Source organism: Scophthalmus maximus, chromosome 2 (assembly GCF_022379125.1).
Source record: "Scophthalmus maximus strain ysfricsl-2021 chromosome 2, ASM2237912v1, whole genome shotgun sequence".
Classification (NCBI taxonomy): domain Eukaryota; kingdom Metazoa; phylum Chordata; class Actinopteri; order Pleuronectiformes; family Scophthalmidae; genus Scophthalmus; species Scophthalmus maximus.
In genome coordinates, this window is record NC_061516.1 from 16,530,798 (window position 1) to 16,556,703 (window position 25,906).

General features: G+C 42.8%; 6 protein-coding genes across 12 annotated transcripts; 4 read left to right on the plus strand and 2 right to left on the minus strand.

The window, feature by feature from the left end:
• The first annotated feature begins 18 nt into the window (after nucleotides 1-18).
• cryabb (crystallin, alpha B, b) lies at nucleotides 19-3,567 on the plus strand. 2 transcript variants are annotated; one of them, XM_035625691.2, is made up of 4 exons: nucleotides 19-156; nucleotides 1,549-1,707; nucleotides 2,020-2,142; nucleotides 2,236-3,567. In XM_035625691.2, the coding sequence occupies exons 2-4, from the start codon at nucleotides 1,654-1,656 to the stop codon at nucleotides 2,422-2,424; spliced, it is 366 nt and encodes a 121-aa protein (XP_035481584.2). In that variant the 5' UTR covers nucleotides 19-156; nucleotides 1,549-1,653; the 3' UTR covers nucleotides 2,425-3,567. The 2 variants fall into 2 exon arrangements, with proteins under 2 accessions (XP_035481584.2, XP_035481583.2); XM_035625690.2 differs by lacking the exon at nucleotides 19-156 and having other exon boundaries at nucleotides 1,394-1,707.
• Nucleotides 3,568-3,895: 328 nt separating this feature from the next.
• Nucleotides 3,896-5,033, minus strand: mia (MIA SH3 domain containing). The gene is made up of 4 exons (XM_035625562.2): nucleotides 4,784-5,033; nucleotides 4,562-4,695; nucleotides 4,367-4,477; nucleotides 3,896-4,280 (listed from the first exon to the last, which is right to left on the minus strand). The coding sequence occupies exons 1-4, from the start codon at nucleotides 4,920-4,922 to the stop codon at nucleotides 4,257-4,259; spliced, it is 408 nt and encodes a 135-aa protein (XP_035481455.1). The 5' UTR covers nucleotides 4,923-5,033; the 3' UTR covers nucleotides 3,896-4,256.
• Nucleotides 5,034-5,477: 444 nt separating this feature from the next.
• On the plus strand, nucleotides 5,478-10,259 carry bicdl2 (BICD family like cargo adaptor 2). 2 transcript variants are annotated; one of them, XM_035625557.1, is made up of 10 exons: nucleotides 5,478-5,608; nucleotides 6,203-6,672; nucleotides 7,372-7,587; nucleotides 7,831-7,947; nucleotides 8,301-8,447; nucleotides 8,594-8,740; nucleotides 8,991-9,065; nucleotides 9,518-9,600; nucleotides 9,700-9,814; nucleotides 9,936-10,259. In XM_035625557.1, exons 2-10 carry the CDS (start codon nucleotides 6,427-6,429, stop codon nucleotides 10,101-10,103), a joined length of 1,314 nt encoding a protein of 437 aa, XP_035481450.1. In that variant the 5' UTR covers nucleotides 5,478-5,608; nucleotides 6,203-6,426; the 3' UTR covers nucleotides 10,104-10,259. The 2 variants fall into 2 exon arrangements, with proteins under 2 accessions (XP_035481450.1, XP_035481451.1); XM_035625558.1 differs by lacking the exon at nucleotides 8,594-8,740.
• Nucleotides 10,260-10,777: 518 nt separating this feature from the next.
• Nucleotides 10,778-15,201, minus strand: si:dkey-71l1.1 (uncharacterized protein LOC569883 homolog). 3 transcript variants are annotated; one of them, XM_035625559.2, is made up of 10 exons: nucleotides 15,077-15,201; nucleotides 14,267-14,466; nucleotides 13,830-13,897; nucleotides 13,605-13,697; nucleotides 13,363-13,464; nucleotides 13,107-13,212; nucleotides 12,745-12,867; nucleotides 12,561-12,637; nucleotides 12,190-12,292; nucleotides 10,778-12,109 (listed from the first exon to the last, which is right to left on the minus strand). In XM_035625559.2, exons 1-10 carry the CDS (start codon nucleotides 15,199-15,201, stop codon nucleotides 11,970-11,972), a joined length of 1,137 nt encoding a protein of 378 aa, XP_035481452.2. In that variant the 3' UTR covers nucleotides 10,778-11,969. The 3 variants fall into 3 exon arrangements, with proteins under 3 accessions (XP_035481452.2, XP_035481454.2, XP_035481453.2); XM_035625561.2 differs by having other exon boundaries at nucleotides 15,062-15,151; XM_035625560.2 differs by lacking the exon at nucleotides 15,077-15,201 and adding an exon at nucleotides 14,797-14,975.
• A 222-nt stretch (nucleotides 15,202-15,423) lies between these two features.
• fdxacb1 (ferredoxin-fold anticodon binding domain containing 1) lies at nucleotides 15,424-18,868 on the plus strand. Its single transcript, XM_035625549.2, has 5 exons — nucleotides 15,424-15,685; nucleotides 15,772-15,928; nucleotides 16,821-17,024; nucleotides 17,187-17,345; nucleotides 17,445-18,868. The coding sequence occupies exons 1-5, from the start codon at nucleotides 15,508-15,510 to the stop codon at nucleotides 18,646-18,648; spliced, it is 1,902 nt and encodes a 633-aa protein (XP_035481442.2). The 5' UTR covers nucleotides 15,424-15,507; the 3' UTR covers nucleotides 18,649-18,868.
• A 720-nt stretch (nucleotides 18,869-19,588) lies between these two features.
• Nucleotides 19,589-25,899, plus strand: alg9 (ALG9 alpha-1,2-mannosyltransferase). Of its 3 annotated transcripts, none has more exons than XM_035625550.2 (15): nucleotides 19,589-19,853; nucleotides 20,934-21,069; nucleotides 21,249-21,383; nucleotides 21,683-21,753; nucleotides 21,865-21,953; nucleotides 22,328-22,463; nucleotides 22,550-22,637; nucleotides 22,772-22,877; nucleotides 23,281-23,403; nucleotides 23,755-23,909; nucleotides 24,051-24,180; nucleotides 24,276-24,423; nucleotides 24,601-24,730; nucleotides 24,822-24,952; nucleotides 25,186-25,899. In XM_035625550.2, the coding sequence occupies exons 1-15, from the start codon at nucleotides 19,714-19,716 to the stop codon at nucleotides 25,307-25,309; spliced, it is 1,842 nt and encodes a 613-aa protein (XP_035481443.1). In that variant the 5' UTR covers nucleotides 19,589-19,713; the 3' UTR covers nucleotides 25,310-25,899. The 3 variants fall into 3 exon arrangements, with proteins under 3 accessions (XP_035481443.1, XP_035481445.1, XP_035481444.1); XM_035625552.2 differs by lacking the exon at nucleotides 19,589-19,853 and adding an exon at nucleotides 19,939-20,345; XM_035625551.2 differs by lacking the exon at nucleotides 19,589-19,853 and adding an exon at nucleotides 20,313-20,362.
• Nucleotides 25,900-25,906: the final 7 nt, after the last annotated feature.

The window sequence follows — 25,906 nt, forward strand, 5'->3', positions numbered from 1 at the left end:
ACCGACAACTTCCCGGATGGCTGAGATGCGCAGCTACTTCCGTCTCACAACAAACTCCTCTGAGCGGCAGACGCTGCACGTGTTACCATGGCAACGACGCACGAGGGGTGATGGGAGGCAATTGGTCCTCTACGTAAAAACACGACTTTACTCCAGGTACATTCAGAAATAATCATGTTTTAATTTTTGTTCTGACTGAAGGCCATTGTATATTTTGGTCTTAATGAGGGAATTGATCATTTTCTATTCTTACAACATGATTTGTCTTATAACTTTGTGATTTGTGAGGATAAGTGTTTATGTGTTGTCTAATTGAGGCTGTTTCCTCCAATGTGTGTCACCTGCCATGTGTAAATGTTCTTCCTTTATTTCTGTTTTTTTGCCCCGATGAAAGTAAGTGTGCCGCAACGTGTAGGTGCATCTTTTTAAAAAAATCTTTGCCATGCATTGGCCACACTAATACAGTCTTTTTGATTTTCCCACATCAAGAGTGCTTTGGAATCTTTCTTCTTTTTTTGGGGAGGGGGGCATATTTAAATATTGAAAGAACCAAAAACAAATAATGGAAGAAGAGGGGTAGAGGTTTCAGAAGGAGAGACCAGCTAACAGCTCCTCTTTTTCTTTCTTTTTCTTTCCCCTCTTCTTTCCCCCTCTTTTTTTCACATTGTGAGGCAGGTTGTCATGTCCAGTTTGAAGATTGTCATGTCTGTTGTGAATGTTAAAACTAAACCAGAGTTGTGTTTGTTCCTTTAAAACTGACAAAAAAAAGCATCTTGGCCTGTCCAAATGACAGTCCATAATCCATAGATTTATTATTGGGTTCCAGTGGATGGTTCTCTGGCTCTGTATTAAAAGTAAAAATGTGACTAAGACATGTTATCAAACACTACCATGTGGTGATGGAGAAAGGCAGCATGACTGGGAGGAGGAAGCAGACGCTGAGAGGAATTTGGTTGGCACAACTGTAGCCCAGATGGGAAAGGACAGTTTCATCTGAGCTCATAGCAAAATGATACATGCTTAGCGTCACCTAATGCGGTCACATACAATCTCATCAATTTCCATTCAACCACACTTCCACTCCGCTCACAAACCCAAAGCTTCTGGCACTCAAAGCACAGCAGGCTAATGCTCTGGCAGCTACTCCTCAAACAAATCACACACACAGTAGACAGGGGTATTTCCTGGGGCATGAGTATGGGGGCATCAGCAGTACTCTGAGCCAGTGTCACCGAAAGAAGGGAGGGAAACCAGTCACAGTCAGTTGGATGAAACAATGAGGGCAATGGAGGGATAAACAGTTGACATCATTGTTCCAGAAAAATCAGCCTGCTGGCAGAGTCACTATATGCCAGTGTGCATGGGAGGTTATGGAGGGGAGGGGTATGCAGATGACAGGAACGGAGACGGAGCCCGGGTGACATGGGAGGGGAAAGGCCTATAAATGGGGTGCAGGGGAGCACAGCAGCAGCTGTGTCAAACCAAGACTAACCCTTACTCATTGTTTTTCATCTCTCCTGAAATCTCATCATGGATATCCCCATCCAGTATCCCTGGTACCGTCGGGCCTTCCCACATCGGCTCCCTGACATCTCCTTGGCAGAGCCTCTCTCTGATTGGCCCCTCTGGCCCTTTTCCTGGTCCTTCCCCTGGATGCGCCCGTCGTTCACACGCTGGTTCAACTGGCCCGAAAATGGACACACTGAGGTAAAGTAACATTTTAAAATAATCTAGTTGTCCAAGGAGGAAAATGATGCTATCTGAAAATAAATCACCAACATCATTTCTAACCCTACTTATCTTATAATCAGTGATAATAATAGACTGTAGTGTGGAGAACATGATGTGACAGATCCCTGAGCAGAAATCTTTATTCTGTGAGATTCGTTTTGATTTCAAAAATACAATATGAGGTATGAGTCTTGTACAAAGGTAACATTGACAAGCTACTGTGAGAGTGTTTATTCCCAACTTGCTCTTTTGTCAGTACTGGTCCTTACAGCTGTACCATCTCTATAGATGCGCATGGAAAAGGATCGCTTTGTCATTTATCTGGACGTGAAGCACTTCTCCCCCGAAGAGCTGTCTGTCCACATCAGTGACGAGTTCATCACAATACATGCCAAACACGAAGACAGACAGGTCAGAGTGGACTACCGACCAAATGCAGAAATAACAAAAAACTAAATAGATTTGGTGACACTTCACTGACACACTGACTGAATCTGTTTCCAGGACGACCACGGCTTTGTGTCAAGAGAGTTTCTGAGGAAGTACAGGCTTCCTGCCGGCGTGTGTGGAGATGTCACCTCCAGTCTGTCATCTGATGGTGTGCTGACGATCACGGCACCTCGCTCATCCCCTGGACCGGAGCGCAATATTCCCATTTCCTGTGAAGACGGAACACCGAAACAGAAAATGTAGAGCAGAGCACTGACACTCCTGACACCGTTTCACTACTAACCCCAAGTGCTGCCTATTGTCATCTTTAACCTGTCACAGTCGTGTTGGGAGTTCAGCACACACATATATACAGTAGGTGGGGCATACTGTACATGTCTAGATGTCTATCGGTGCAAGTGCCTTCTAATAAACTAGAATCTAACTCCTAACTCCTTATTACTCAGCAAGACAACATTGTGTTTAGAAAAAGACTAACATGTTGAGCCATGTAAAAGAGTCTGTTTGACAGTGCATTGAAGTTTTGCATAGACACACTGTTGTGTGATGCAGTTAATTATTCATACCTCTGTGCCAAACATATTCACACCACCATGTAGCCACTATGTAAATGCATCAAAGTCATGTAATCATGATTTGTAAGGCAATCCCTATCTTCATCAGGCTATAGTTGTTTGTTGTATGTATTACAACATACAATGTCTATCCTCTCAAAATTGTCAACTGAAGATGATTACAAACTGTGTTAAACTTAATTGTATCTGTAGAACACAATACTGGCAGTTTGTGTAAGATGCCAACTTGTCTGTTGCATGAGATTAGTGTTAGTTTCAGTATGTGTTAGGAGGAAGGAGTTCTCTGGAGGCATATCTAGTCATTTTTAGTTTGTTCAGCAAAAAAAAAAAGCCACCAAAGGACTTGGGACCAGGTGTGTAATCTGTTGAGAGGAAAAGGATGAATGAGCAGGAGGGAAAGTAGTGGACAAGGAAGGAACTGATCACTGGGCTCCTTTTCCAGAGAGCATGGACTGGAGCATGGACTCTGAGCTGCTAAGGATAGAGAGTGTGTGTGTGTGTGTGTGTGTATGTGTGTGTGTGTGTGTGTGTGTGTGTGTGTATGTGTTTATGTGTTTGTATGTGTGTGTGTTTATGTGTGTATGTGTTTGTGTGTATGTGTTAATGTGTATGTTTGTGTGTGTGTGTGTGTGTGTGTGTGTGTGTGTGTGCGAGAGAGAGAGAGAGAGAGAGAGACAAAGAGAGAACATTTGCTTGTAGATGCAAGAATCATCTGCTTTGTCATCCCATGATATTGGCACCAACCCTGTGGCACCTTATTACAGAAATACATCAAATGAAATAAATGTTGAAACTTATATCTAAAAAAATATATCATGGGCCTGCTGTATGTTCTTTTTATGTCTGTAGTGTTTATTTTTTCCCCCCAAAAGAACAGCATGGAGTACATTTACAGAGAAGGTGTTGTATCAAACTGCTAAATGTGACTCAAAACATAACCATCACTTGTTATGCATACAGGTTGAAGTTTTTTGAATTATTATACCATCAAACATACAAATATATTGGTTTTAACACCTGTGCTTTGGGAATATTCCCATTTGTTTTTGATATAATTCTTTGGGGGGAAAAGGACAAAAAACGTTTTTGTCACCATTAGTACCTTTTAGCAGAAAAAAAACATGCACAAAATGTATTTATATATTATAAGACATTTAATACCTGAAAAAACACATACAGTCAGCATAAGTGAGAATGTAGGCTGTGCGATTTATCTAGCAATCAATCAACAGCAGAAGGAGTCCAACACAAAGCGTTAAACAGCAATGGTTCTTGTTTCAGCTCTTTCAAATCCCGATGATGAGATCTAATAACTTTCTAGGATTATTTGCTGCAATGTGTAGCTGCTGCCCATGTTTCTCTTTGCAATTGCAGATTATCAGCAGTACCGATATACTGTACATATGCTATAACATCAACAATGTGTGTAAGATCATGTGATACCAAAGTTGTAAAGTGTGTTTGACAAGCGTGTCGTTCTCTTCATCGGTACATACATCATCAGTAACAGTAGAAGTCCCATTTCTGGAAACAAGACGAGAGGTATAGTTAGAATAAAGCATCAAATATTGTATGCATGTGCATGTGTGTGTGTTCGTGTGTCCACCCACCGTAGTTGTAACTTCAGTGCTGGCTGGCATGAGAGGGTGTGTCTCCTCCACAACGCTGCTGGGGAAGTGGCCAACACGAGCCTCCTGTTGGCCATAATAAGAGTCTTGTACCTGCAAACAGATGATACAGACAAACGCTGTTGAGAACACTTCTGAATGTGTTGATTGATTGAGTGCTGCACATGGATTACTCACACTGCCAGCCCAGAAGAGGTTCCCTCTGTCTTTAAGCATTGCATATACATAGACAAGCTGCCCCTGTCTGATGGGGATGAACCTGCAGTCTCCAGGATAGTAGTCCTGCACTGCACGAGCTATCAAGATGGGGTCTGGAGAGGAATAAAAAGGAGAGTGATGGTCATAGTGGACATAATAAAGTACTTATTGCAGTAAAAGGAACGTGAGCGTACTACTTACGGCTGCATTCGGAGTCGGCGCAGAGTTTCCTGTTGGAAAGTTTAGGCATCTGCCGTCCAGCTTCAGATGTTGCCAGCAGAAGCCACATGGAACACAGAACGAGCCAGAGTTTGCAAGTCATGTCTGTATGTGGATGCATGTACTGATCCAACGGTCTTTGTTTAGGTTTGATGAGCTTCCTCTAACCCTTTTTTCTGTTTGCTGTCTCTCTGAGAAAGAAGTGTAATGACAGCAGTCCCCCTTTTTCTACACTCCCTACCCTCTCTCTCTCTCTCTCTCTCTCTCTCTCTCTCTCTCTCTCTCTCTCTCTCTCACACACACACACATACACACACACACACACAGGACAGAGCTCCTTTCAAAACATTCAAGCAGGTAAACAGGATGGGGGATAAGGAGGAGGAGAGCCAGATTAGACAGACTCTGGCTTGTCTCCTGTCTTTCCCCCCTCACCCCTTCTCACCCGGTTTCACCCTGTCCCCGACAGCCTAATGTTGGACTTCGCAACAACACATTCCTGAGAGTTAATATGCTGTATGTTTCCCCCTCATTATTCAGCCACTAGATGTCAGAGCAATGGTTGTAAACACACGTTCCCATTGCCCCTGCTCAATCTGCTTCTTCCTCCCTCTGATTACTCCATTTAACTTAACTTTGGAGGTGGAGCTATTCTCTGTATTTACACGCTGTATGTTCCACTGCCAAGGAAACTAGCTGAGCCTCTCTTGTGCAAACACACCCTCAGACACACATACACATTACCAAACACACTCACCAAGCAGGAAGACTGTACCTGTTTAGTACGTGTTGGCTGGGAACTGCCAGGTAAGACAGACTTCACTTTTGTTCCTTTGGAATCAGGTAGAATAGGAGTTAAAACAGATTCTGTAATGAATATGTGATAATGATAATTGAAGTGAGAACACATGTTTGGATGTTTGCTTGCATGTTTTTATGATTTATTACAGGTGAGAACACAGATTGTGACATCAGGCGTAAAGACAGAAATGAAAATTCTTTATGGAAATTTCAAGCCTCATTATGGACTTATTGTAAGACTTAGCAGGTGGACACTGTGCTGATTACTTCTAAATGATATGTCTTAAATTTATAATTTTAGAGACCATTCTAGGAACAGTCAATACATTGTTGTATTTGTTGGAAACAAGAGGAGCACAATGCCTTTGGAATTCAGGGAGGGGAGCAGGACACAGATTACAGTGGAGCTGGTATTTCGGTCAGAGTAACAAAAGCGCATGTCAGACAAAAGACCTCCTTAGGGGCCATGTGAGATTATGTTACTAGAAAACAAACTTGGTTTTCACATGTCAACATACATGTCCTGGATTTCACAGTTACAGTTGATAGATATGTTTGTGGTGGTGCTCTGCGTTATTGAAGCTTTTTTTTTGCCCACAGTCAGAGTTATCTGTGAAGAAGAGAAGAACTGAATGGTACCAGCATCAGGACCATTGGCACCACAGTGAAGAAGACGTACTGGATTACTTACTCAAACAGAAAAGGATTTCCCATTGTACAAAAAAAAGAAGCATGGCTGTCCACCTGCCACCTGTCTGAGTATGGATTACAAGACCTGGGATGATGCTTTCTAACTGAGTCCTACAAACCTGTATCTGCCAACAATGTTCAGCACAAGAAAAAACAGTCTGCCCTCCCCGAGCCTGGAGGACTCCTTTTTCCCTCTGTCCTCATCTTCCTCAGTATCGCTCTCCTTTGCTCTCCCTTCATCTACCTCCTCTCCTGGTTGCATGGACAACGCAGGAGGGATAGAGACGGATCTGATTCTGGCTGCAGAGCTGGGACAGGCGTTGCTGGAGAAGAATGAAGAGCTGGCAGCCTCTCTGGATCAGAGCGAGAGGGAGATGGAGGTAAACGATGAGACTGCTGTAACTTGTGTTTTTTTGTCAGACTTTCTAAGATTACTTAAACCATTTAACAACAACAAGCAAATCATGCTGGAGTGATGCTAGCCTGTAGAGCTCATGTTGAAAATAAAGACTTATAAAGTTGTACCTAAAAATTATGAGTTACATCTAATCTATTGATATGAATAAATAACACATAGAATATAAAACCAATATAAAAAACAAGCTTAAAAAATATTCAACATCCATTTCACCACATGGATAATGAGGATAAAAGTGCAGGGGCACTGCTGGTTTTCTTTCTGTGTGAATCATTTAAACACGTTTATTGCCCTAGCGGCCTTAAGATGTCTCTCCAAGTCAAAGTGAGAAGCATATATTTTTTTATGACACATTATAACATGATGGTAGGAAAAGCACTTGTGTCAAGAATAATATTAATGTTCGCTGAATTCCATTGAGCTGCTTAGGTTTCAGGGACCGGTTATTGTCTCTGACTCACCATCACACTGCAACAGAGCCTTTGTCATTGTGATTTTCCTACTACGTCAAAATCCGTGCTAAAATTAATCAGCCTTGAAACCCGCAAATGGTGTAGTTTCACTTCACACTCAAAGTAACAAGAGCACAGAAATGAAATGATCCATCTAATTCAGTGTCTGACATGTTCACGGCCCATAAATGTTATGTTTACTGTCTCAGGCTTTACAGCAGGAGAAACACGTTCTTCAGAGGAGGCTGGAGATGAACGAACTGTCGTCGGGTCAGAGAGAGGCAGAGCTGACTGCGGACTTGGCCGCCTTGAGTGCTGAGTTGGAGCGACATCACAGCCAGGGCAGAGACCGGAGAAGAGATGAGAGCGAGCAACTGACTCAGTTAGCCAGTCACAACCAGCGGCTGGTGGAGCAGCTGGCAGAGGTTAGTTTGAGGGCAGTCCTAACCCTGCCAAAGAAAGAGTCGTGACCCTGTTGCAATGCTGTTAGAATGGACAGCCTAGGTGTAGATGTGTGCGTGTCTGTGTGGGAAGTGTTTGCGTTCGTGTGGCGTCACATCACGCCCACGCAGACGGGAACAATGTGGACGAGCAGGTTTTGGGAGTTCTATCTTTGTCAGTCAATGAACAAGAGCCTTTGTCAACCTTTCCATCTCCCTCCCATCTAGGCCGTAACTCTGGAACACTCCTTGAGGACTGAGCTCCGTTCCCTGAGGGAAGAGATGGAAGAATCATCTTTTAGCCGCAACATCAGCTTCACACAGATACAGAATATTCAAGCAGAGGTATATATATACCACTTCGAGATCACTGCCACAGTAACTAGCACAGTTTTGGTGTGACTGTAAGGAACACATGCCCCCTTGAATGCTGCAGGGGAGTAGGTCATACACAAAAGGTGTTACATTTCATGTCAAACATGGCCAAATAATACAAAGTTATAATGCAATGTTAAATCATAAAGCTGTTTTTATTATTGTGTTTTTTTCTAGAAAAAGACTAAGTATGATCTTAGAATTATGTGAATAATGAAGAAATATTTATGTCAAATCTGTTTATCAATGAATTGTATGTGTATTTAAATGTTCATCAGAAACATAATGTGTGTTCATCCATTTTTTCCTTCCTTCCTGCACAGAACAGAGTTTTGCTGGAGCGACTGTCGTACATGGAGGCACAACTCAAAGCTGCACAGGAGGACAGCGATAGACTCCGAATGGAGAGAGAGGGACAGAGAGAGAGACTGTCTGAGCTCCAGGTGTTTCTGAAGGAGAAAGAAGCAGAGGTGAGGATCATTAACTGACCGGTACATGAACCCCAACACTGATAGATAAAGCGGAGCTCTTTTTCTAAACTCATCACTAACAGGAGACACTAGGTGTGCGTGTGTCTGTGTCTCACTGCAGTGTGTGTTTGTGTGTCTACATGTAGATAGAGCAGGAGCAGGGAGTTGTGTTTGAGTTGCGTACCTTGAATCGCTCTCTGCAGCAGAAAGCTCTGGGCCTGGGAGACGAAAGCATCCTGGACAGTGCTTGCACACAACCTTTGTCTCTGCTTAGTGAAATTCAGCAATCACAGGTATACACAGAGACACACAGAGCACAGCTCAATGGCAACTGAGCCGACAGGCGCACAGTAACATCACATTCTCGCTTTTGCTTGTGTGCACTTACTCTGACCATCTACTCACATCTGCCTTTTACTAGTTCGATATTAACTCATCTCTGAAATTCCCAACCTGTTAACATCAAAAGCACAAACAGCTGCCATTAAGTGTTTTGACCTCACTGATCTTATCTCATCTGTTGTGTTGTTTCCTGTTACTCAGGCCAAAGACGCTCTCCTGGCTCATTCTGTAGTCCTGCAAGCAAGAGATGAAGAGATACAAACACTGAAAGAGGAGGTATATATACACACACACACACACACACACGATTTGCTAATTATTACTTTGAATTACCTCACTTCGATTGAGCTTAACAGTGTAACATGTTTGAAACTAGAACACTTTTCAATAAGATAAATACATCTGCCGAGGTAGAACATTTTCTCTGCACTCACCTGAAATCTGACTGCATTGCCTGAATGTACAGTACGAGACGCAATTTGTGATATCATAACTAGTTTAGTCAGTCGTGGTCCACTATCAGAACTCACTGAAAATAAACTTTTCAGTTCTTGCGTCCAGCACTCGATTGGGGATTTTTATATAAAAGATAAATATTTTAATATGTTTAGCATTTTATTAAGTCCTCAAACATTCCTGGAGGGGATCACAGGAGTTGAGTGCTTTAAAAAAAAAAAGGAAAAAGGAAATGTTGCACCATTTTTATGCCTTTTCTTCACACTTTGCAGCTACAGTCTCAGCGAGAAGAGCTGGAGACATTGAGGGCAGAAATCCAGCCATTTAGAGACAGCCATGAAAAGCCAAGCTACAGGTAAGACCACATGACAGCACATCTGTTGATTCGATTTGAATTGATTTCATTTTAAAACACAGTGACATGTGTTCCTCTAATCATCATGTCAATGTTTAGTTCTTTAGAGAGTGAGTTGGCCACAGTGCGCCAGGAGAAAGAATCACTCACTCAGCAGCTTCTCAACACCATCCAACACAAGGTGGTGTTGTCTCAGGAGCTGGATGCCTGGCAGGTGGGTCTGTGTTCATCGATCAAAAATTCAACAGTTTACCTTCAGGCAACACATTTAAAATAGTACAGCGTAAAGGTTGATTTCTTTTGGTTTTTCATCTGAACCATACATCCCGTTGCAGGAGGACATGCGGATGGTGATCAATCAGCAAGTGCAGCAGAGGGAGGAGAAGATCGAGAAAGACTCTCGGCAAGAGAAAGAAAACACAGTAGGACTCCAAAGAAGCAAGTCTTTGAAAGTGAAGGGAGAAGGAGGGAAAAAGTTCTTCTCTTTTTTCAGAGACAAATGACAGGGAGTCATCCTATGTCTTTGCCACTGTGAGCTAATGTCGCCAGAAGTCAAATGTTTACAGACCTTACATATGAAAATTTGTACATATAATATATGGATGCACAGTAATAATAATATCAGTTTTTAGGATTTTTAAATTAAAAAGTTAAAGCCACTAATAAGCCTCTACTGGGTTTTATAATATTTTTAACGAAAAGTGCCTCCGTTTCTGGTTCCATTGCTGGCTCACTTACAGCTAATGTCTTTGCCTCCCTCCTGTCTGAACACACCTTGAGGTACGAAACTCTGACATATTTAAATACATTTATGACAAAGCAACTATTAAAACAGCCACCAGACACGGAGAAACACATTCATTTAGTGTCCCTGGTGTTTCCAAAAAAACTCACTCTCCTTTTAGTTTTGGTCTCCTGAGAAAAATATCTGGCTCTTAAGTTTCCCAGAAAACCAAAACAATGAGTTAAAATAGGTTAAAACAGCAGAATGGAGCTGAGACTAACTTAAGCGTGACACCTATAATGATACATTTCGTCAATATTAAAAAATATTGATAGTGGAACGTAAACATAACATGAATGCACAGCACTACATCTTCAGAACTACAATATATTCCATAATAATAATCCAAAAATAATTATCGTTATAATCTGTGAAGAAGAAAAAGAGTTTAACTGTAATATAAATAACATTTTTATTAAATTAAGTCCAAAAGACAGTCATTCCTTTCCACTTGTACCCATGCTTATATTTACATAATGTATAAATAATACATAAGAAACATTTCATTTGTTTAACAGGACTGGAAATTCCCAGAATCAGTGTGGTTAGTGCAGGTTGCATACAGGTCAGTGTATATAAACATACAGTACAGTTCTGGTTCAGTGGAGTTAATGCACAGCCACTCACACGTTCCCTCAGCTGGGGTTAGTATTGTTCACGCGTGGAATTCTCACACACTTTTACACGCTGGCAAAATATATGACAATCACACAGAATCAAACACGTTTTTTAGGGATCATACTAATGTTTCAGCATGACCCCTTTACTAAGACTTAAACAAAGCTGATACTACTGCTCAACACGTTGTTTCTAGATTGATCCTCGAAGCCTTGGTTGGTGAAAATGATCTCACAGTAACTGTATTAAGATAATTTATTGGTGAAAATGTATCAGCTTTATTTTGTTGTCTATCAGCATCATGTGGTAAATGCTGGGGGAAGCAACTGTTTTAAACTTCATCCATTTTGTGCATTTAAGCAATCGGACGCTCCGAAATTCAGCGCTGCACTGATGAGCTACACTGTTTGTTCAAGTTGGGGGGGGGGGTCATCTATTACTTTTTCAAACCACAATGTGCTGAAGATAATGGTCGCTATACAGGTCGGGTATACATAAATTCTAGTTATACATTATTGTATTGTATTTCAATCCATTCTATAAACATAAAGTTTCTTTACATCTACCTACATTATACAACCTAATTTATTTTCAGTTAACAGTTTGTCTCTTATACATCCTGTTTTCATTGTCCACAAGGTGTTGCCCAGTCTGATTTGAATGAGACGAAAACTTATCTCGAGTCACATATGCTGAGCCCCTCAAAATGTTAATCCAGTCTGCCACTGTCACTCAATCAGAAAACGTAATCTCCATTTTGAGAGGTAGGTTTCAATATTTAAAGAAATATTTTGGGCTTCAACACCCTAAAAAAAATCCACAATGCTCTGCTGGTCCCAAGTGTTTTCCCTGAAGCTGATAAACCTTAGAAGATTGGGTCATTATGAAGCCTCTGGAGAAGAACAGGTCTCTAGACGGCCGTCCTCCTGGACTGTGGGCTGTAATGCCAGCAGGGGGGAGTGAGGGACTATCCCACATGGACACCTAGCCCCACTTGCAGTTTGTCACCTCGGTGATTTACAAAGGCGCCCATTATCAAGGTGGCAGGGAGCGGGGTCAGGCGCTTCTCCAACACGCCTCCTATTATACACCGACTGTTTATCATACCTGGATACACACAAAGAAAAAAGGTATTTGTATGTTTTTCTGAATTTTTTTCTTAAGCATGACATCTGAAAGAAATTTACCTCGGAACACCATGTTGGCCTCTGGGAGTTCCATCTTATACCCAAACGAGGTTGTGGTCTCCTGCGTCCGGGTACTGGCTTCAAATTCCACTCCAACTTGGATCTGGTGAACACGCACACATGCACATGCATTTTTGCAAAACGCACTTAAGTATATGTTGTTTTTATACACCATGGAGCTCGGACCCTGAGAGCCGTCTGAGTTTGTGTTCAGATAGAGTGAAATAAGTATCATATATTTTTGGATACAAAGTTAAATGTAAAGTGAAGGTACAAGGTTGATAACTGCTTATATGATAAGCACATTGTGTTATATTTTATGCATGAATTGTGCTTTATAAATAAAGTATTATTTTCATAATTTGCTTTACCTGTTTGTTGGCTCTGTGGTAGAAGCTTGCGTGGGCACCTCCTTTACCAGCATTCAGCGTCGCCACCCAGTTTGGTCCTGCGGGAGGAGAAAGTGAGTTGCTGATGCTCGATCAACCAAAACAGATCAGAGAGTGTGTCATCTAAATCAAGTCAGATGCTTAACAAATCAAAACAACATCTCACGTGAGTACTGTCCAGCCAGAGTGAGAATTCCTCCTTCCTCTGCTCTTCCTCGATGGTAGACCAGCTCGCCTCCTAACACCAGCCCAGAGGACACACTCTGCAGGAAGTGTGCCACAAGGATAACTGTTGCACAGTAACACAGACAGATACATTGCAAATACCAAGTAGATTAGATTATGCAAGGTGGAACCATTTAACAGTTTAAGGGCAGATACTAAAGGACATGGCTTTAAAAAGCTAATATCAATATATTATATCAGTTGAAACAATATTAATTCCCCAACCATATCAACCAAAAATGATATGTATGTTTGTGCCTTTCTACAGGTGAAGCTATAATTATTTCACCCGTAATTTATCACCTGACTCTCTGAGGACGTCTGGGTTGGCTACTGTCACAGCAGCAGTGAAGTCATTCCCTCTGTATTCTGTCTCAAACTGCCACGTGACAAATTGGGACTGCTGAGTCTAAAACACAATTGAGAGTTTGACTGTTGAGTTGTTTTAGGCAAAGAGCATTAGCTTTTTGTAAAAAGAGCACACTTTTATAGAAATAGTGACTGAATGTGGCATGGTAGATGGATATTTAGAGGAAAAAGATGGACATTAGGACCTCACCTGAAAGACTGCTCTGGCTCGCACACGCTCAGTGAGATGCACCAGAGCGTGAGCGTTCAGGCTTCCTGAAGAGTCCATCTCACCGATCAATGCTGGGGCATCCTAAAATGGGAGGAACTATCAATATGCACCCTGACAACTCAAAAATAGGCAGCATCCATGTTTTCTCCAATATAGCAGCTAAAAAACATTATTGATAAAGCTGTGATGAAATATTTATCATCTGATGACCAGTGCTTGACCTTGTCTTTGCTGTAATCGTCAGACTGCAGATGCTCCACATGGAATCGATAGTATGAAGGACTAACAGCGCTGAGGTGCAGAGTATGACTGGCCTGGACGCAAATATATGCAACAAGTTAAACATCAAATATTACAATATTTCAAGATGCATACGATTTAAACTGTAATTGTATTTACATGCAACACATGGTTTGCATGTGAATTAAAGGAAGAGGAAGAGTCACCTTAAAGAAGCTACTCAGAGTTTTATTGAGGATCATCTTAACTCCCTCAATCTGCTGAGGAAAAACGTCTGAGGGGAGAAGAACAGTATGATTAATATCACATTTGGTGCATTTACAGGCACTGTAATCTTCTGATTATTCCCCACTTCTGATAGTGATTGATGTTTTTTTGAAGCTACAGAAGAGCAAATATACTTTTTACACATATTTTAGGAACACAAGTGTATGTAAAACCTAGATGGATGTAAATATATTCTATGTTCAATTACAATGATATTCACATTGCTTTTGGAACGGCTGGCAGCCAGTGCACCATCAGGAAGATGTTGACTTCATGCATCGAGCACTCAAGTCGCGTTACTTCTTCTGTTCAGGGTACTGCCTGCTTCATCGTCAGCGCCTCTTTAACCTATGGCGTGCTTTTGAGCCAGACGTACCTTTGCAGCTCCTGTGTAGAGAGTGAAAGCTGCCTGGGTTGGGCAGGCGGCCATCTCTCCTTTCCCACCGTGGCGGAGTGTCCCAGTGAGCAGGATGTGCGTCCCAGCGAGAAGGAGGGGGGTCTGGGGAGAAAGGCCAGTTCTGATGGCCTGGACCAGAGGACAGAGCCAGGACACTGCCCATGTGGGCGCAACACTTCCTGCACGACACAAACAACAGACAAAAGAGAGTTTTATGACAAACAATTCCAGTAGAACGTTCATATGGATTGTAGACAGTGTCCTGACAAGAAATAACACTAACAAGTTAATGGCAACAAGGATGCGAACAATATGAAATATTCAAAATCGATATTTTTTATTTGGTGTATATTGTATTTGAAACTTGAATTACAGAGATTATTGCAACTGTGTGCCTGTGTGTTGTTTTCATGTGCAGGTGCAGCCATCCCGTTAGCTAGCATGACCTTAGCATCGGCAACAACAACAAAAAACGGTCGCATGCATATGCATGTGCATGTTCTACTTACCTACGTCAAGAGGCGTTAAAATTCCCAGCGGAACTGAGAAGTGCACATTAGATAAGCTGTCAGATGGATATTATTCTATAATAAGACACTAATATGCGATGGCGAGTGATGCTGCCATCAACTGATGCTGTGAGCCTCTTCCAGATGTAACGCTCCGCCCCGCAAGTACGTCCCTCTGTAAACGCGAGTTCTATGTTGTGGTCTGAAAAGTGACACTCTTACTCAATACTATTTTAAAAATTACACAGTAAACATGTTCACTCACCTAACTTTGACTTACTTGTGTTTTGTTTTGTTCTGTAATGTTGGTGTGGGGTCGTGCTCGAGAGCTCCGGTAAGCACCGCAACGTTCCCCCTCGAGTTTTGTTTCCTGTCGGACAACTGTATGTGCGACACAGCGTCCATCGGGCGGCTACAGGTGAGATGCTTATTGAGCCGCAGCGCCGCACGAAGCGGTGGAAGGTCAGCGGCGTCATTTACAGCAACATCAACAGAGCGTGTGTTATTTAGCTTCAGCCATTCTCAGACACACGGTACGGACGTTTCTCACTTCACGGACATCTGCTTAATAAGCGTTTACTACGGTGACGTTGGACCGTGAGGGAGAGCTCAGGACCGCTCAGGCAGCTATTCAACAGGACGCATTCGGTCGTGGTGCTGCCTTTTTAATTCAGGGAGTTTTTTTTCTCCGCATTTCTGTGTAAACTGGACATGCCTCCTTCACGGACCATGTTGTTGGTGGGAGAGGGGAACTTCTCGTTTTCTGCGAGCATGAGCCAGATCTCCCCCGACACGGAGAGCAGCATCACGGCCACTTGTCTGCAGCAGCAGGACGAGGCACTGCGGCACGAAGGCGCAGCCAGCAACGTCCAGATCATCAAGGACACGGGTACATGCTTTTTGCTTCTTCATGCCCCCCCCTCCACATGCATTTTTTTCTTCTTCTTTTGATTAAATCTAATGTGTTGTATTCAGGTGGAACTGTGCTTTTCGGGGTGGACTGCACCAAGCTGGGGGAGTGTGCCTCCCTGCAGGGCCGCGTGTTTGACCGTGTGGTCTTCAACTTTCCCCACCGCGGAAGAAAGAGTGGGGTGAAAAAGAACAGAGAACTTCTCAAAAACTTCTTCCTCAGGTATAAAGTGCATCACACCGTAGGATTCGATCCTTTTCACGGGATTCTCTACTGTCAGATCTCTCTCGAGCAGCCATCGTCCATATCCACAGATATGTCAGCCAGTACAGACCATAGACTGTATATCTTCATTTTTGAGCGTCTGTGAAGCCTTTTCTTTCATTAAAGAGGAAAACATAATCTAAACTCAAAGTCATTCTATTTGCGGATGGAATCAAGTCAGAAATAATTATTGATTTATGAATCTCTTTGTCAATAAAGCATGCTTATTATGTCCTAACTTGATTTAAAAAACACTGTTTTGCAGTTAACTGTTGCCTCTCTGAGTTATGACACTTTCTATCAATATTTACCCCAGTAAGTACAAATTATGACAATATTTGGGTATAATGACCAAGGTTTATTTCTTTTCCCAATACTATTGTGTAACAAAAACTGTTTTAAATGCTCATTGAAATTCAAAAATCTTCTCTACTTGTTATTTTGACCTGACAGTTTTCATAGTGCAACAGTTCGTCTTTATGTTTAGAGAGTAACTTGTGAGCTTTGGCTTCCATTTTTAAATGGAACTTTAAAAAAAAAAAAAACGTTATAGAAAAGCATGATTATATTTCATAAATATCTTATACACTTCCATCCGTGTATCAGTTTATACCGCTTATGTTTTTGAGGGTTGAAAGGGCGCTAGAGCCAATCACAGCGGACAAGAGCGCTTTGGAGGCTATTGGAGATTTGGAATCTCTGCGGGACTTTATCTGGATCAGTAAAGGGAAACTGAATGAATTGAAAAAGATTCTGCGATTATTATTAAGACTGATGACATTCTAATTGTCTGCATACTTAATGAACTGAAAAAGTCTCCAGATTCATGTTAATTTTCCTGTTCCTCCAGCTGTGTTCAGGTGTTGGCTGAAGACGGAGAGGTTCATGTTTCCTTGTGCAATGGACAGGGCGGCACACCGGCGGACCAGCCGAGGCGCGAGTGGCACAACAGCTGGCAGGTAGCTGCCATGGCAGCAGAGGCACACCTAATCCTTAGTGACATCCACCCTTTTGAAAGTGAAAAGTACCAGAGCTACAAGTGCACTGGATACAGGTAAGGAGTAAAGGTGAGTGTTGCCGTGTACAAATAAAAAAATAGCCCTTAGTGTGAGTGTGTGTTTGTGTGTGTGTGTGCGCGCGTGGGCGTGCGTGTGTGTGTGCGCGTGTGCGTGTGTGCATACTGAGATAGGCTAATGAGGATGTTGCTGTCATGCAGGAGCCAGGATAAGGGCTTTCATGTGGCGAAAGCTTTGCTCCATGTGTTTACTCGCAGCCCCCCCTACGTCTCTGCTCAGACTCTTAAGGTGGAGGAGGCAGTTGAAGGGGAGAAAATCCAGTACAACATACCAGCAGAGCTCAGTGATTATATATTCAGGTACAGTAACACAGAGGCCCTCATGCTGTTTGAGCACGAAGCCACCAACGCATGGAAAATTACATAACCATGTGATGACTGTCTTCTCTCTTTCATCAGGGGATTTCTCTGCTCAGGTTCTGTCCACCCTGTCAGATTGGCACAAGATTTTCTTCTCAAAGGACTTGCGGAGAAGTGGTCAGTCGCCATGACGACAGAGTCCATTCCCTTCCTCATCAAGGCAAAACGGCTGCAGACGTGCTGCCGAGATATAGATAGTTCACACTGCTACTGGATCCACCCGCTTCAGAAAGACCTCGACTCTGACATTCGTACCCCTGCAGACAAAGAGAAAGATCAGTTGACACTTTCGGACACTCAGGGACGCACAGACACACCCGACACTTTGGTCGCGCGTGTCTGCGCATGCTCTCTTGATGAGGATGCTGAAGGAGAAAGTAGTGTTTATATACTGCGTCCATCACTGCTGCCTCAGATGGAAGAGCTTTTAACTCAGAAAGAAAAGTTGATTAACAATGCAGGGAGTCAAAGGGAAGCAGGGTGGAATAGCAAAAGTGTTGAAGTAAATAAGGAGGAGGAGCCCTGTGGCATTCGTAATGGTGTAACTAGCTTGTTATTTGGCATTAGTGGCCTGGTGTTCAGGAGCGTGCCTGTCAACATCTGGGCCCTGCCTGTTTTTCACGAGCTTCTCCTTAGAGGTGTTTTCCCTTCGGATTGCGAGCCAATTAAATTGCTTGGACAAAGGCTGAAAAAGCTGCTCGCACCGCATGGGGTCTCCCTGATTACAGCACAGGGAGGTCTGCGTCTGATCGCACAGCCGATGGGTTTGGTTGGTCGGGTGTTTTCAAGCAAAGCAAGTGACGACATAAGCAACGTCAGCATTACTTTTTCCCTAAATTTGGACCTTCTTGCCGTGCTCCTGTTCTCCCTGCCTGACTGGCGGCTGCTGTGGTCACATGACCCACGCTTATTAAAACAGTTTGGACCACGGCCATCACCTGGGACTTCCTTCCACCCATTTTCCCTGTTCCCTGAGCATTTCAGCTTCGACATCAGCTTCTGGACAGGGCCAACATGGGAGGAGAAGAAGTTCCGCGCCGTGGTCCGAGAGGCCAGTCATGGAACGGTGGAGCAAGTTAAACTCGTTGACACGTTCTCGCATCCTGACCTGAGCCAGACCAGTTACTGCTACAGACTGATCTACCACTCACACACACATGCTCTGTCACACACACAAGCCCTCCAGTTTCACAAGCACCTGGAGTCTTTACTTTCCTCTCGGTTGCAAGTCACAATCAGGTAGCTATACATATCATCAGGAGATTTGTCTTTCTAATTTCTTTTCAGAGATACTGCTGGTCCAAGTCTGTCTGTGACAAATTAAGCAAATTACAAGCATCGGCTAAACGACAGTTGAACGGTGTTTACAATAGCTGAGACATTATGGTTTACGGTATGTGTTTAAAAACATGATTGGAATTGTCTTTTAATTATCCCACAATAAACTGTTGTTTAACATTAAATTGTGGTCTGTCAAGAATCATTGTAAAATAGCAATAGCCATATGTCGTACATGATGTTACCAAACCTAAAAGCTATAAAACCAATCTGAAATCCGTGGGTTCCTAGAGTTTAATCAATTTATTGGTAATTTATTGGAAAACAGAGAAATTTGACTGTTAGGATTTAGTTGTGTTGAGTTGAAAAGCAGTCTTTGAATTCCACAAGAATTTTTTCTTGAGAATTGCATTTAAACAAGTGAATTCCTAATTTGTGGTTGCAATGTTGTTTTTTTCCCTTTATGTTGAATTGTTAGCTTTTCTATCTGTTGACAAATGTCACTCTTTAGCATGTCCAGTAGACCTGAACTATTCTTTAATAGGGTGGCACTTTATTGGAGTTACTTAATTAGAAATGTACCAATCGAACACCATACTTCGCCTGCAATTATTACTCATTCCCAGTGACATCATCAGAGCGGGAGGATCATGTGACCTGTTCATCTAACTGCAATATTTTGATTCATTCAAATTGCTCATGTCCATTATTCCTGTACAACAACAACAAGTGATTTGTGGAGGTTTGTAATAATCCCTCATTCAGGTTTTGTTTAAGAAAGCCAAAGCGTCTCTAGTCAGTTAAACATTATTTAGAAAAAGAAAGCACCCTGAAACAATTAGATTAGTTATTAATTCATTGTAAAGTGAAAAAAAGTAATCAACGAAAACTCAATCAGACGCACGTGACACGGACCGCAGCTCCACGCGCCGCCACAGAGACGCGGTGCTCGCGCGCAGAGCTGTCAGTGACCGGACGGAGCCGAACATGAACGAAGTCCCACTCGGCGGCGGCGGCAGCGGCGGTAAACATGGCGGCCAAGGCGCTTCGGCAGCGGAGCAGACGAGGCAGCAGACTGGACGCGAACAACGCGAACGTCCCCGCCGAAGCTCGGCCACCGAAAGAGGAGAAAGGCGGCGATGACAGTAAAGTCACGGACGGTCGGCAGGAGTGAGTACGAGCCCCGGGGGGAGAGACGTAGGACTCCCCGGTGCGACGAGCTCCAGTCCCCGGTCTGACTGACAGCCGGAGCAGGGGGGTGGAGCTAGCTAGCTAGCTAGCTAGCCGCTTTGAAGTTTTGACTCTAAAGACGCGATAAGAACGATTCATAAGGATCACCTGACAACCTACAGGGGCTCGTCCTCACAGTGGTTTGGGCTTCGGTGCCTTTTGGGTTGTGTTTCCTCCCTAATAATAATAACAATAAGTTGTTGCATTGCACATGTTTTAATAATGCAACATAACGCCGCTGAGTTACCTCGTCAGCCCCATTCATTCTCCCCCCCGTGTGTCCACCACCTGACCCACACGGTGGCCAGCTGCCACCTGCAGCAGCGGGCCGGTGGGTGGCGGTCAGAGAGCTTCTCTTCAAACCAGTGACTGGTTGATGTTTTTGCTGATGTGCTGCTCGAGACATTCAGAGACATGTTGACAGTTTGTAAGGTGACGTGTCTTTTAAGGTAAACGTAGCGTGAGGATCAGTGCTGAGCTGAGCAGCAGCTGGGTCGAACTAATCTAACTAATCTGGTGTCGGGGTGTGAACTGAAGGAAACACTGGCAGACAGAGCGAGAGGGGAGTTTATCACCGTTAGCACTTTAAACATGAATGGAATGATGCTCTGGTCGAGCACACAGCTGTCCACATCTGGCAGACAGTTTATTGGGACTGATAATGTTGTGTGAAACATTTGCTATTGTGATTTTTATTTCAAATCATAGCTCATTGTAAACACTGTTCAGGAAATAACGTAGCCATGGATTTAAAGCATTCAGGTTTATTTGTCACATAACCCTTAGTTGCAGCAACAAGTTATATTATGGATAAATTATAGAGCACTTTTCAGGAAAGATGCAGAAATTGCTTGTTATATAAAATCAAAGTTAAATAATATTTTGTTGCGAGGCTGATTCAACAGGCACTAAAGCCAAATCGGAACCACAATCTTTATCATAATATCATAATCTTTATTATGATGCATGTATCATTGTGGGTTGATTAAGAGATTGTGCCATGTGTGTGTTTTGTGATAGGTCAATAAGTCGAGGGGGGCAGGTCTGGGCTCCAGAGGGTTCGACTGCTTTTAAATGCCTGCTCTCTGCACGTTTCTGTGCAGCTTTGCTCAGCAACATCTCCGACTGCGATGAGACCTTCAACTACTGGGAGCCTGTGAGTACCACTCACTTACATCGGCAATCCACGACTGCAATATGCTGCCATGTGTGACCCCTCCTGGGATTTTCTAATATCTATGTCTATAATTTTCATCTCTTTGTTGTTCCAGAAAGTCGATGCCTCCCTCTCTCCAACTGTTCATGACTAAACTGTTGTGTTCACTGTTTTGACAGATGCACTACCTGCTGTACGGCACAGGGATGCAAACTTGGGAATATTCTCCACTGTACGCCATCAGATCTTATGCCTACTTATGGTTACATGCTCTTCCTGCTTGTTTGCATGCCCATGTTCTACAGACAAACAAGGTAACAATTACAAACATTTGCTGTCAAGATGTTTGTGTAGATGTTTTTAAATGATTTACCCTAAACTGCAGGGCAACAGTGTCCTGTTGTAGCAGGATGTATTGTGTTGGAAAATAAGTCTAAACAGAACCGTCCGCTTTTAAGAAAAAAAATTTTTCAGTAAAAATATTAAATGTTTTTTAATTGGGGTGATTGAAAACTGTGAACTCACTTCACACATATACACACACAGATGTTTGTATATTATTTCAGTGCAGCATGTGTAGTGGTTTCAGGCTCGTATTATGATTGTGTTGCAGGTGCTGGTGTTCTACTTTGTACGATGTGTCTTGGCATTCTCCTGCTGTGTCTGCGAACTCTACTTCTACAAGTGAGTTTACCCTCCTCTTACATGCAAGTGGGCATCCGAAGCAGATGTATAGACGATAACCCTTTGGTATTTTTGTGTGTGTGTGTGTGTGTGTGTTTGTGTGCAACACAGGGCAGTTTGTAAGAAGTTTGGCTTGCATGTGGGCCGTCTGATGTTGGCATTCCTCGTCCTGGGCACAGGAATGTTCTGCTCATCTGCAGGTTGGTCTGATTTACTGACATACTTAATTGATTCTCTCTCCTGATTCTCTCTCTTGGTTGATCTTGTGGCACAAATGTAACGCTGCACCAGGTTGAGCGTGTGCACTGAGTGGAGAAGTTGAGATTGTGTGAGTGTATATGAGTAAAACTGCGAGAGTTGGTTTATCATTGCACGTTAATATGGATAATGGTAAACATGCAAATGCATTTATTGAGCACAGAATAGATTAATGTTTGCTAAAATGAAATCATTATTCGCTTTTCTCTTCAAAATATAATTTATGTGCCTACAAACTATATTATTCTGTTATCTCAGATTGCACAGAATTTTTTTTAACAATTTGTTATCTTTCTCTTTTATCCTTTTGCCTCAGCTTTCCTACCTTCCTCTTTCTGTATGTATACAACGCTGGTCGCAATGACAGGGTGGTTTCAGGACTCCACGCCGTTAGCCATTGGGGGTGTGGCTGCCGGTGTCATCGTTGGATGGCCGTTCTCTGCTCTGATTGGGTATGGCGTTGTCGGCAACGCATTTCCCAGACACACTTGTTCCAATGTATTACTCTTTATACAGCTCGGGTTTATTTTCTGTGTAGGGCTCCGATTGCCTTTGACCTGCTGGTGGTAAAGAGGCAGTGGAAAGGTTTTATCACCTGGTCAGCCATTGCTCTACTTCTGCTGCTGGTGAGAGTGTTTAAAGAACACGTTAAAACTAATTAAAACTAAAAAGCTGTGAATTGATTTTGCAATATTGTGCTAATTGTAAATGTTTACAGGCGTTCACCTTCCTCTCCGTTTGTCCTGTTTGTCTTTCTTAGGTCCCCCTGGTGGCGGTGGACTCTTTCTTCTATGGCAAACTGGTCATCGCTCCGCTCAATATTCTGTTGTATAATGTCTTCACACCACATGGACCTGATCTGTACGGTAATATACAAAAGCACACACGTCATTGGCAAAAGATCAGTCATTAAAAACAGAATTCGGCCACACATTCTCACCTCTCTCCCTTCCCTTTATTTTAGAGGATTTGAATTCTGTTATGTCATGAAGCTTTTTCATAAATTTTATCTGGCCTCTTCTCTATATAGTACAGTAGGCTACCATGTTTGTTTTAGCAACTGCAGAAAAAGATGCTGCATAAACTAAAACTGAATTGATTAGTATGTAAGTTTTTAATACAGCGACTACCCTACAGTTGATGATCTTATCTTAACAGAATCTACGGTTACATCTTTAGGTAAATCCTGCAGTTATGAGGTTGTTTCCATGATGATAGTCTGTACATGTGCTGTAATATGTTGCATGTTTTGTGTTGTTTGATATACAGGTACAGAGCCGTGGCATTTCTACTTTGTAAATGGGTTCCTGAACTTCAATCTGGTGTTTGCTCTGGCGCTGTTTTCACTTCCACTCACTGCTCTCATGGAGACACTGTTACATAGGTTCAATGGTGAGGACCGGAGGTGTTTCATACTGTACAGCAGCATTGAAATTGTTGTGTTGTTATTTCTTAAAATCTTTGGTGGGGGTTGTAAAGGGTGTCAAAAACAATTTGTGTGGTCATGATGCACTAAGGTACTTTTTCTTTGTGTTGCTGCTCCGCTGTTAATATTAATCAGTTCAGGTGCAACAAGTTATTTTAGGAAACAGACTGAATGTTGTTATGATGTAATCAAATAACTATATAAATAATATACCTCCTCAATTCTGGTATCATACATTGTACAAAGGGAAAAACAAAAAAAATTGATGTGTGATGTTGTGATTTACATGTGCCTGTTCACTTGTGTGTTTTCTGCAGTGCAGAACCTGGGCCGTCCTTACTGGCTGACTCTGTCTCCCATGTATCTGTGGATGTTGGTTTTCTTCACCAGACCTCATAAAGAAGAGCGTTTCCTTTTTCCCATCTACCCTCTCATCTGTCTCAGCGGGGCAGTAGCCCTCTCTTCTCTACAGGTGTGGTTTGTCAGTTTCCAATTTTTGCTTCAATAACAAATTAGTAGTCTCTGTCAGTTGGCCTCATTAGTTTGAGGTCCCTTTTTAGTCATGGATGTGCTTGTGAAGTGAGTTTTTACAGATTGACTTTATTCCCTGTAGAAATGCTACCACTTCCTGTTCCAGCGATACAGACTGGAGCATTACACGGTTTCCTCCAACTGGTTGGCTCTAAGTGCCGTTGTGGTCTTCACAGTGTTGTCACTGTCTCGCTCTGTCGCCCTATTTAAAGGTGCCTCTGCACACAAACCCCAGGTGTCAGACATGAACTACAAAAATAAAGAGTTCAAGAAGGATGAAATTAGATATTTCTTCCTCTGTTGATAGGCTACCATGGCCCTCTGGACCTGTACCCAGAGTTCCATCGCATCGCCAAGGATCCCACTCTTCACTCAGTCCCTGAAGGCAGACCTGTCAGTGTATGCGTGGGCAAAGAGTGGTACCGCTTCCCGAGCAGCTTCCTACTGCCGCACAAGTCAGTATCCAGGATATTGTATATGTGCAGAAACCTGAAGTGTCACTTCCCTGCTATTGTGGATTCACACATAAATGATTTTCAGGCCAAGATTACAGTTTTCATGCCAGATACGAACGTATACTGAAATCTGAGTCCGCGTATCACTTCCTGACAGTTGCTGTTTCTTATCTCCAGCTGGCAGCTGCATTTCATCCAGTCTGATTTTAAGGGGCAGCTGCCTCAGCCGTACGCCTCCGGTCTTCAGGCCACACAGATCATCCCTGATAATATGAATGATCAGAACCTGGAGGAGCCAACTAGATATGTAAGTCACTGAGAAACAGGCATGTTTATTGACGCAGGATACTGTAGTTAAGAGCATTTGCATGACATTTTTAATTTTGTACTTTGCACAGGTGGACATACGGCAGTGCCACTACTTAGTCGACCTGGACACAGATGAAGAAACGCCGCTTGAGCCACGTTATTCAGCCAACAAGGAGGAGTGGAGCATCATCGCCTATAAGCCTTTTCTTCAAGCATCAAGGTTTTTTCCCAACCACAAGATTTACACACATATAGAGAAAAAGGAATGGCAAAAAAAAATTAAATGAGGCCCAGAATAAGAAACATAACAATTGCCTGTCTCCCCGTGACTTTAGGGAGAATTTCAGCATTGAGCTCACCTGACAATACTCAATATAAAATAAGTCTGTCTTACCTTTGCTGCATTAATAGGAGTACAAGACACTGATGCTGTTTTTTTTTTTCCTCCCTCAGGTCATCTCCACTCTTCAGGGCTTTCTACATCCCATTTATATCAGACCATCACACCACCTACAGGCGCTACGTCATCTTGAAACCGCGGCGACAAAAGCAGCCTCGCAAGCGTACCCACGGCTGACCTTTGAACCGCAGCGTGGCCCAAAATCCTGACAACAGACATCGATCACTTCCCCTCAACACAGCTAGTATTCGTGTGTGATTGTTGGACCTGTGTGCGTGCATGTGTTTGTCTCATGAAACATTTGAAGATAACGGACCCTTTAAGGACATTGTGTGTGTGTGTGTGTGTGTGTGTGTGTGTGTGTGTGTGTGTGTGTGTGTGTGTGTGTGTGTGTGTGTGTGTGTGTGTGTGTGTGTGTGTGTGTGTGTGTGTGTGTGTGTGTGTGTGTGTGTGTGTGTGTGTGTGTGTGTAACTGAATGTATTATAGTGGATGCACACTACAAGATTTTACATGTATTTATCCCAGGACAAACCATTACACACAAGTGTTTTTTTGTTTTTTTTCATCCATTACTTGAAAATGTGGCCTAAAGGATTTTTCTGAAGAGTTAATCTATGAAATCTTGTAGTGTTTGCTCATCTGCACTTGACCAGTCTCTTATTGTGTGTCCTGTTGGGTGCGAGTCTGGAGATGAATAATGATGGGCGGGGGGGTGTAATTAATTTAAGATGGCATATTAATAAAATACAACTGACTCTGAATACAATACGTGT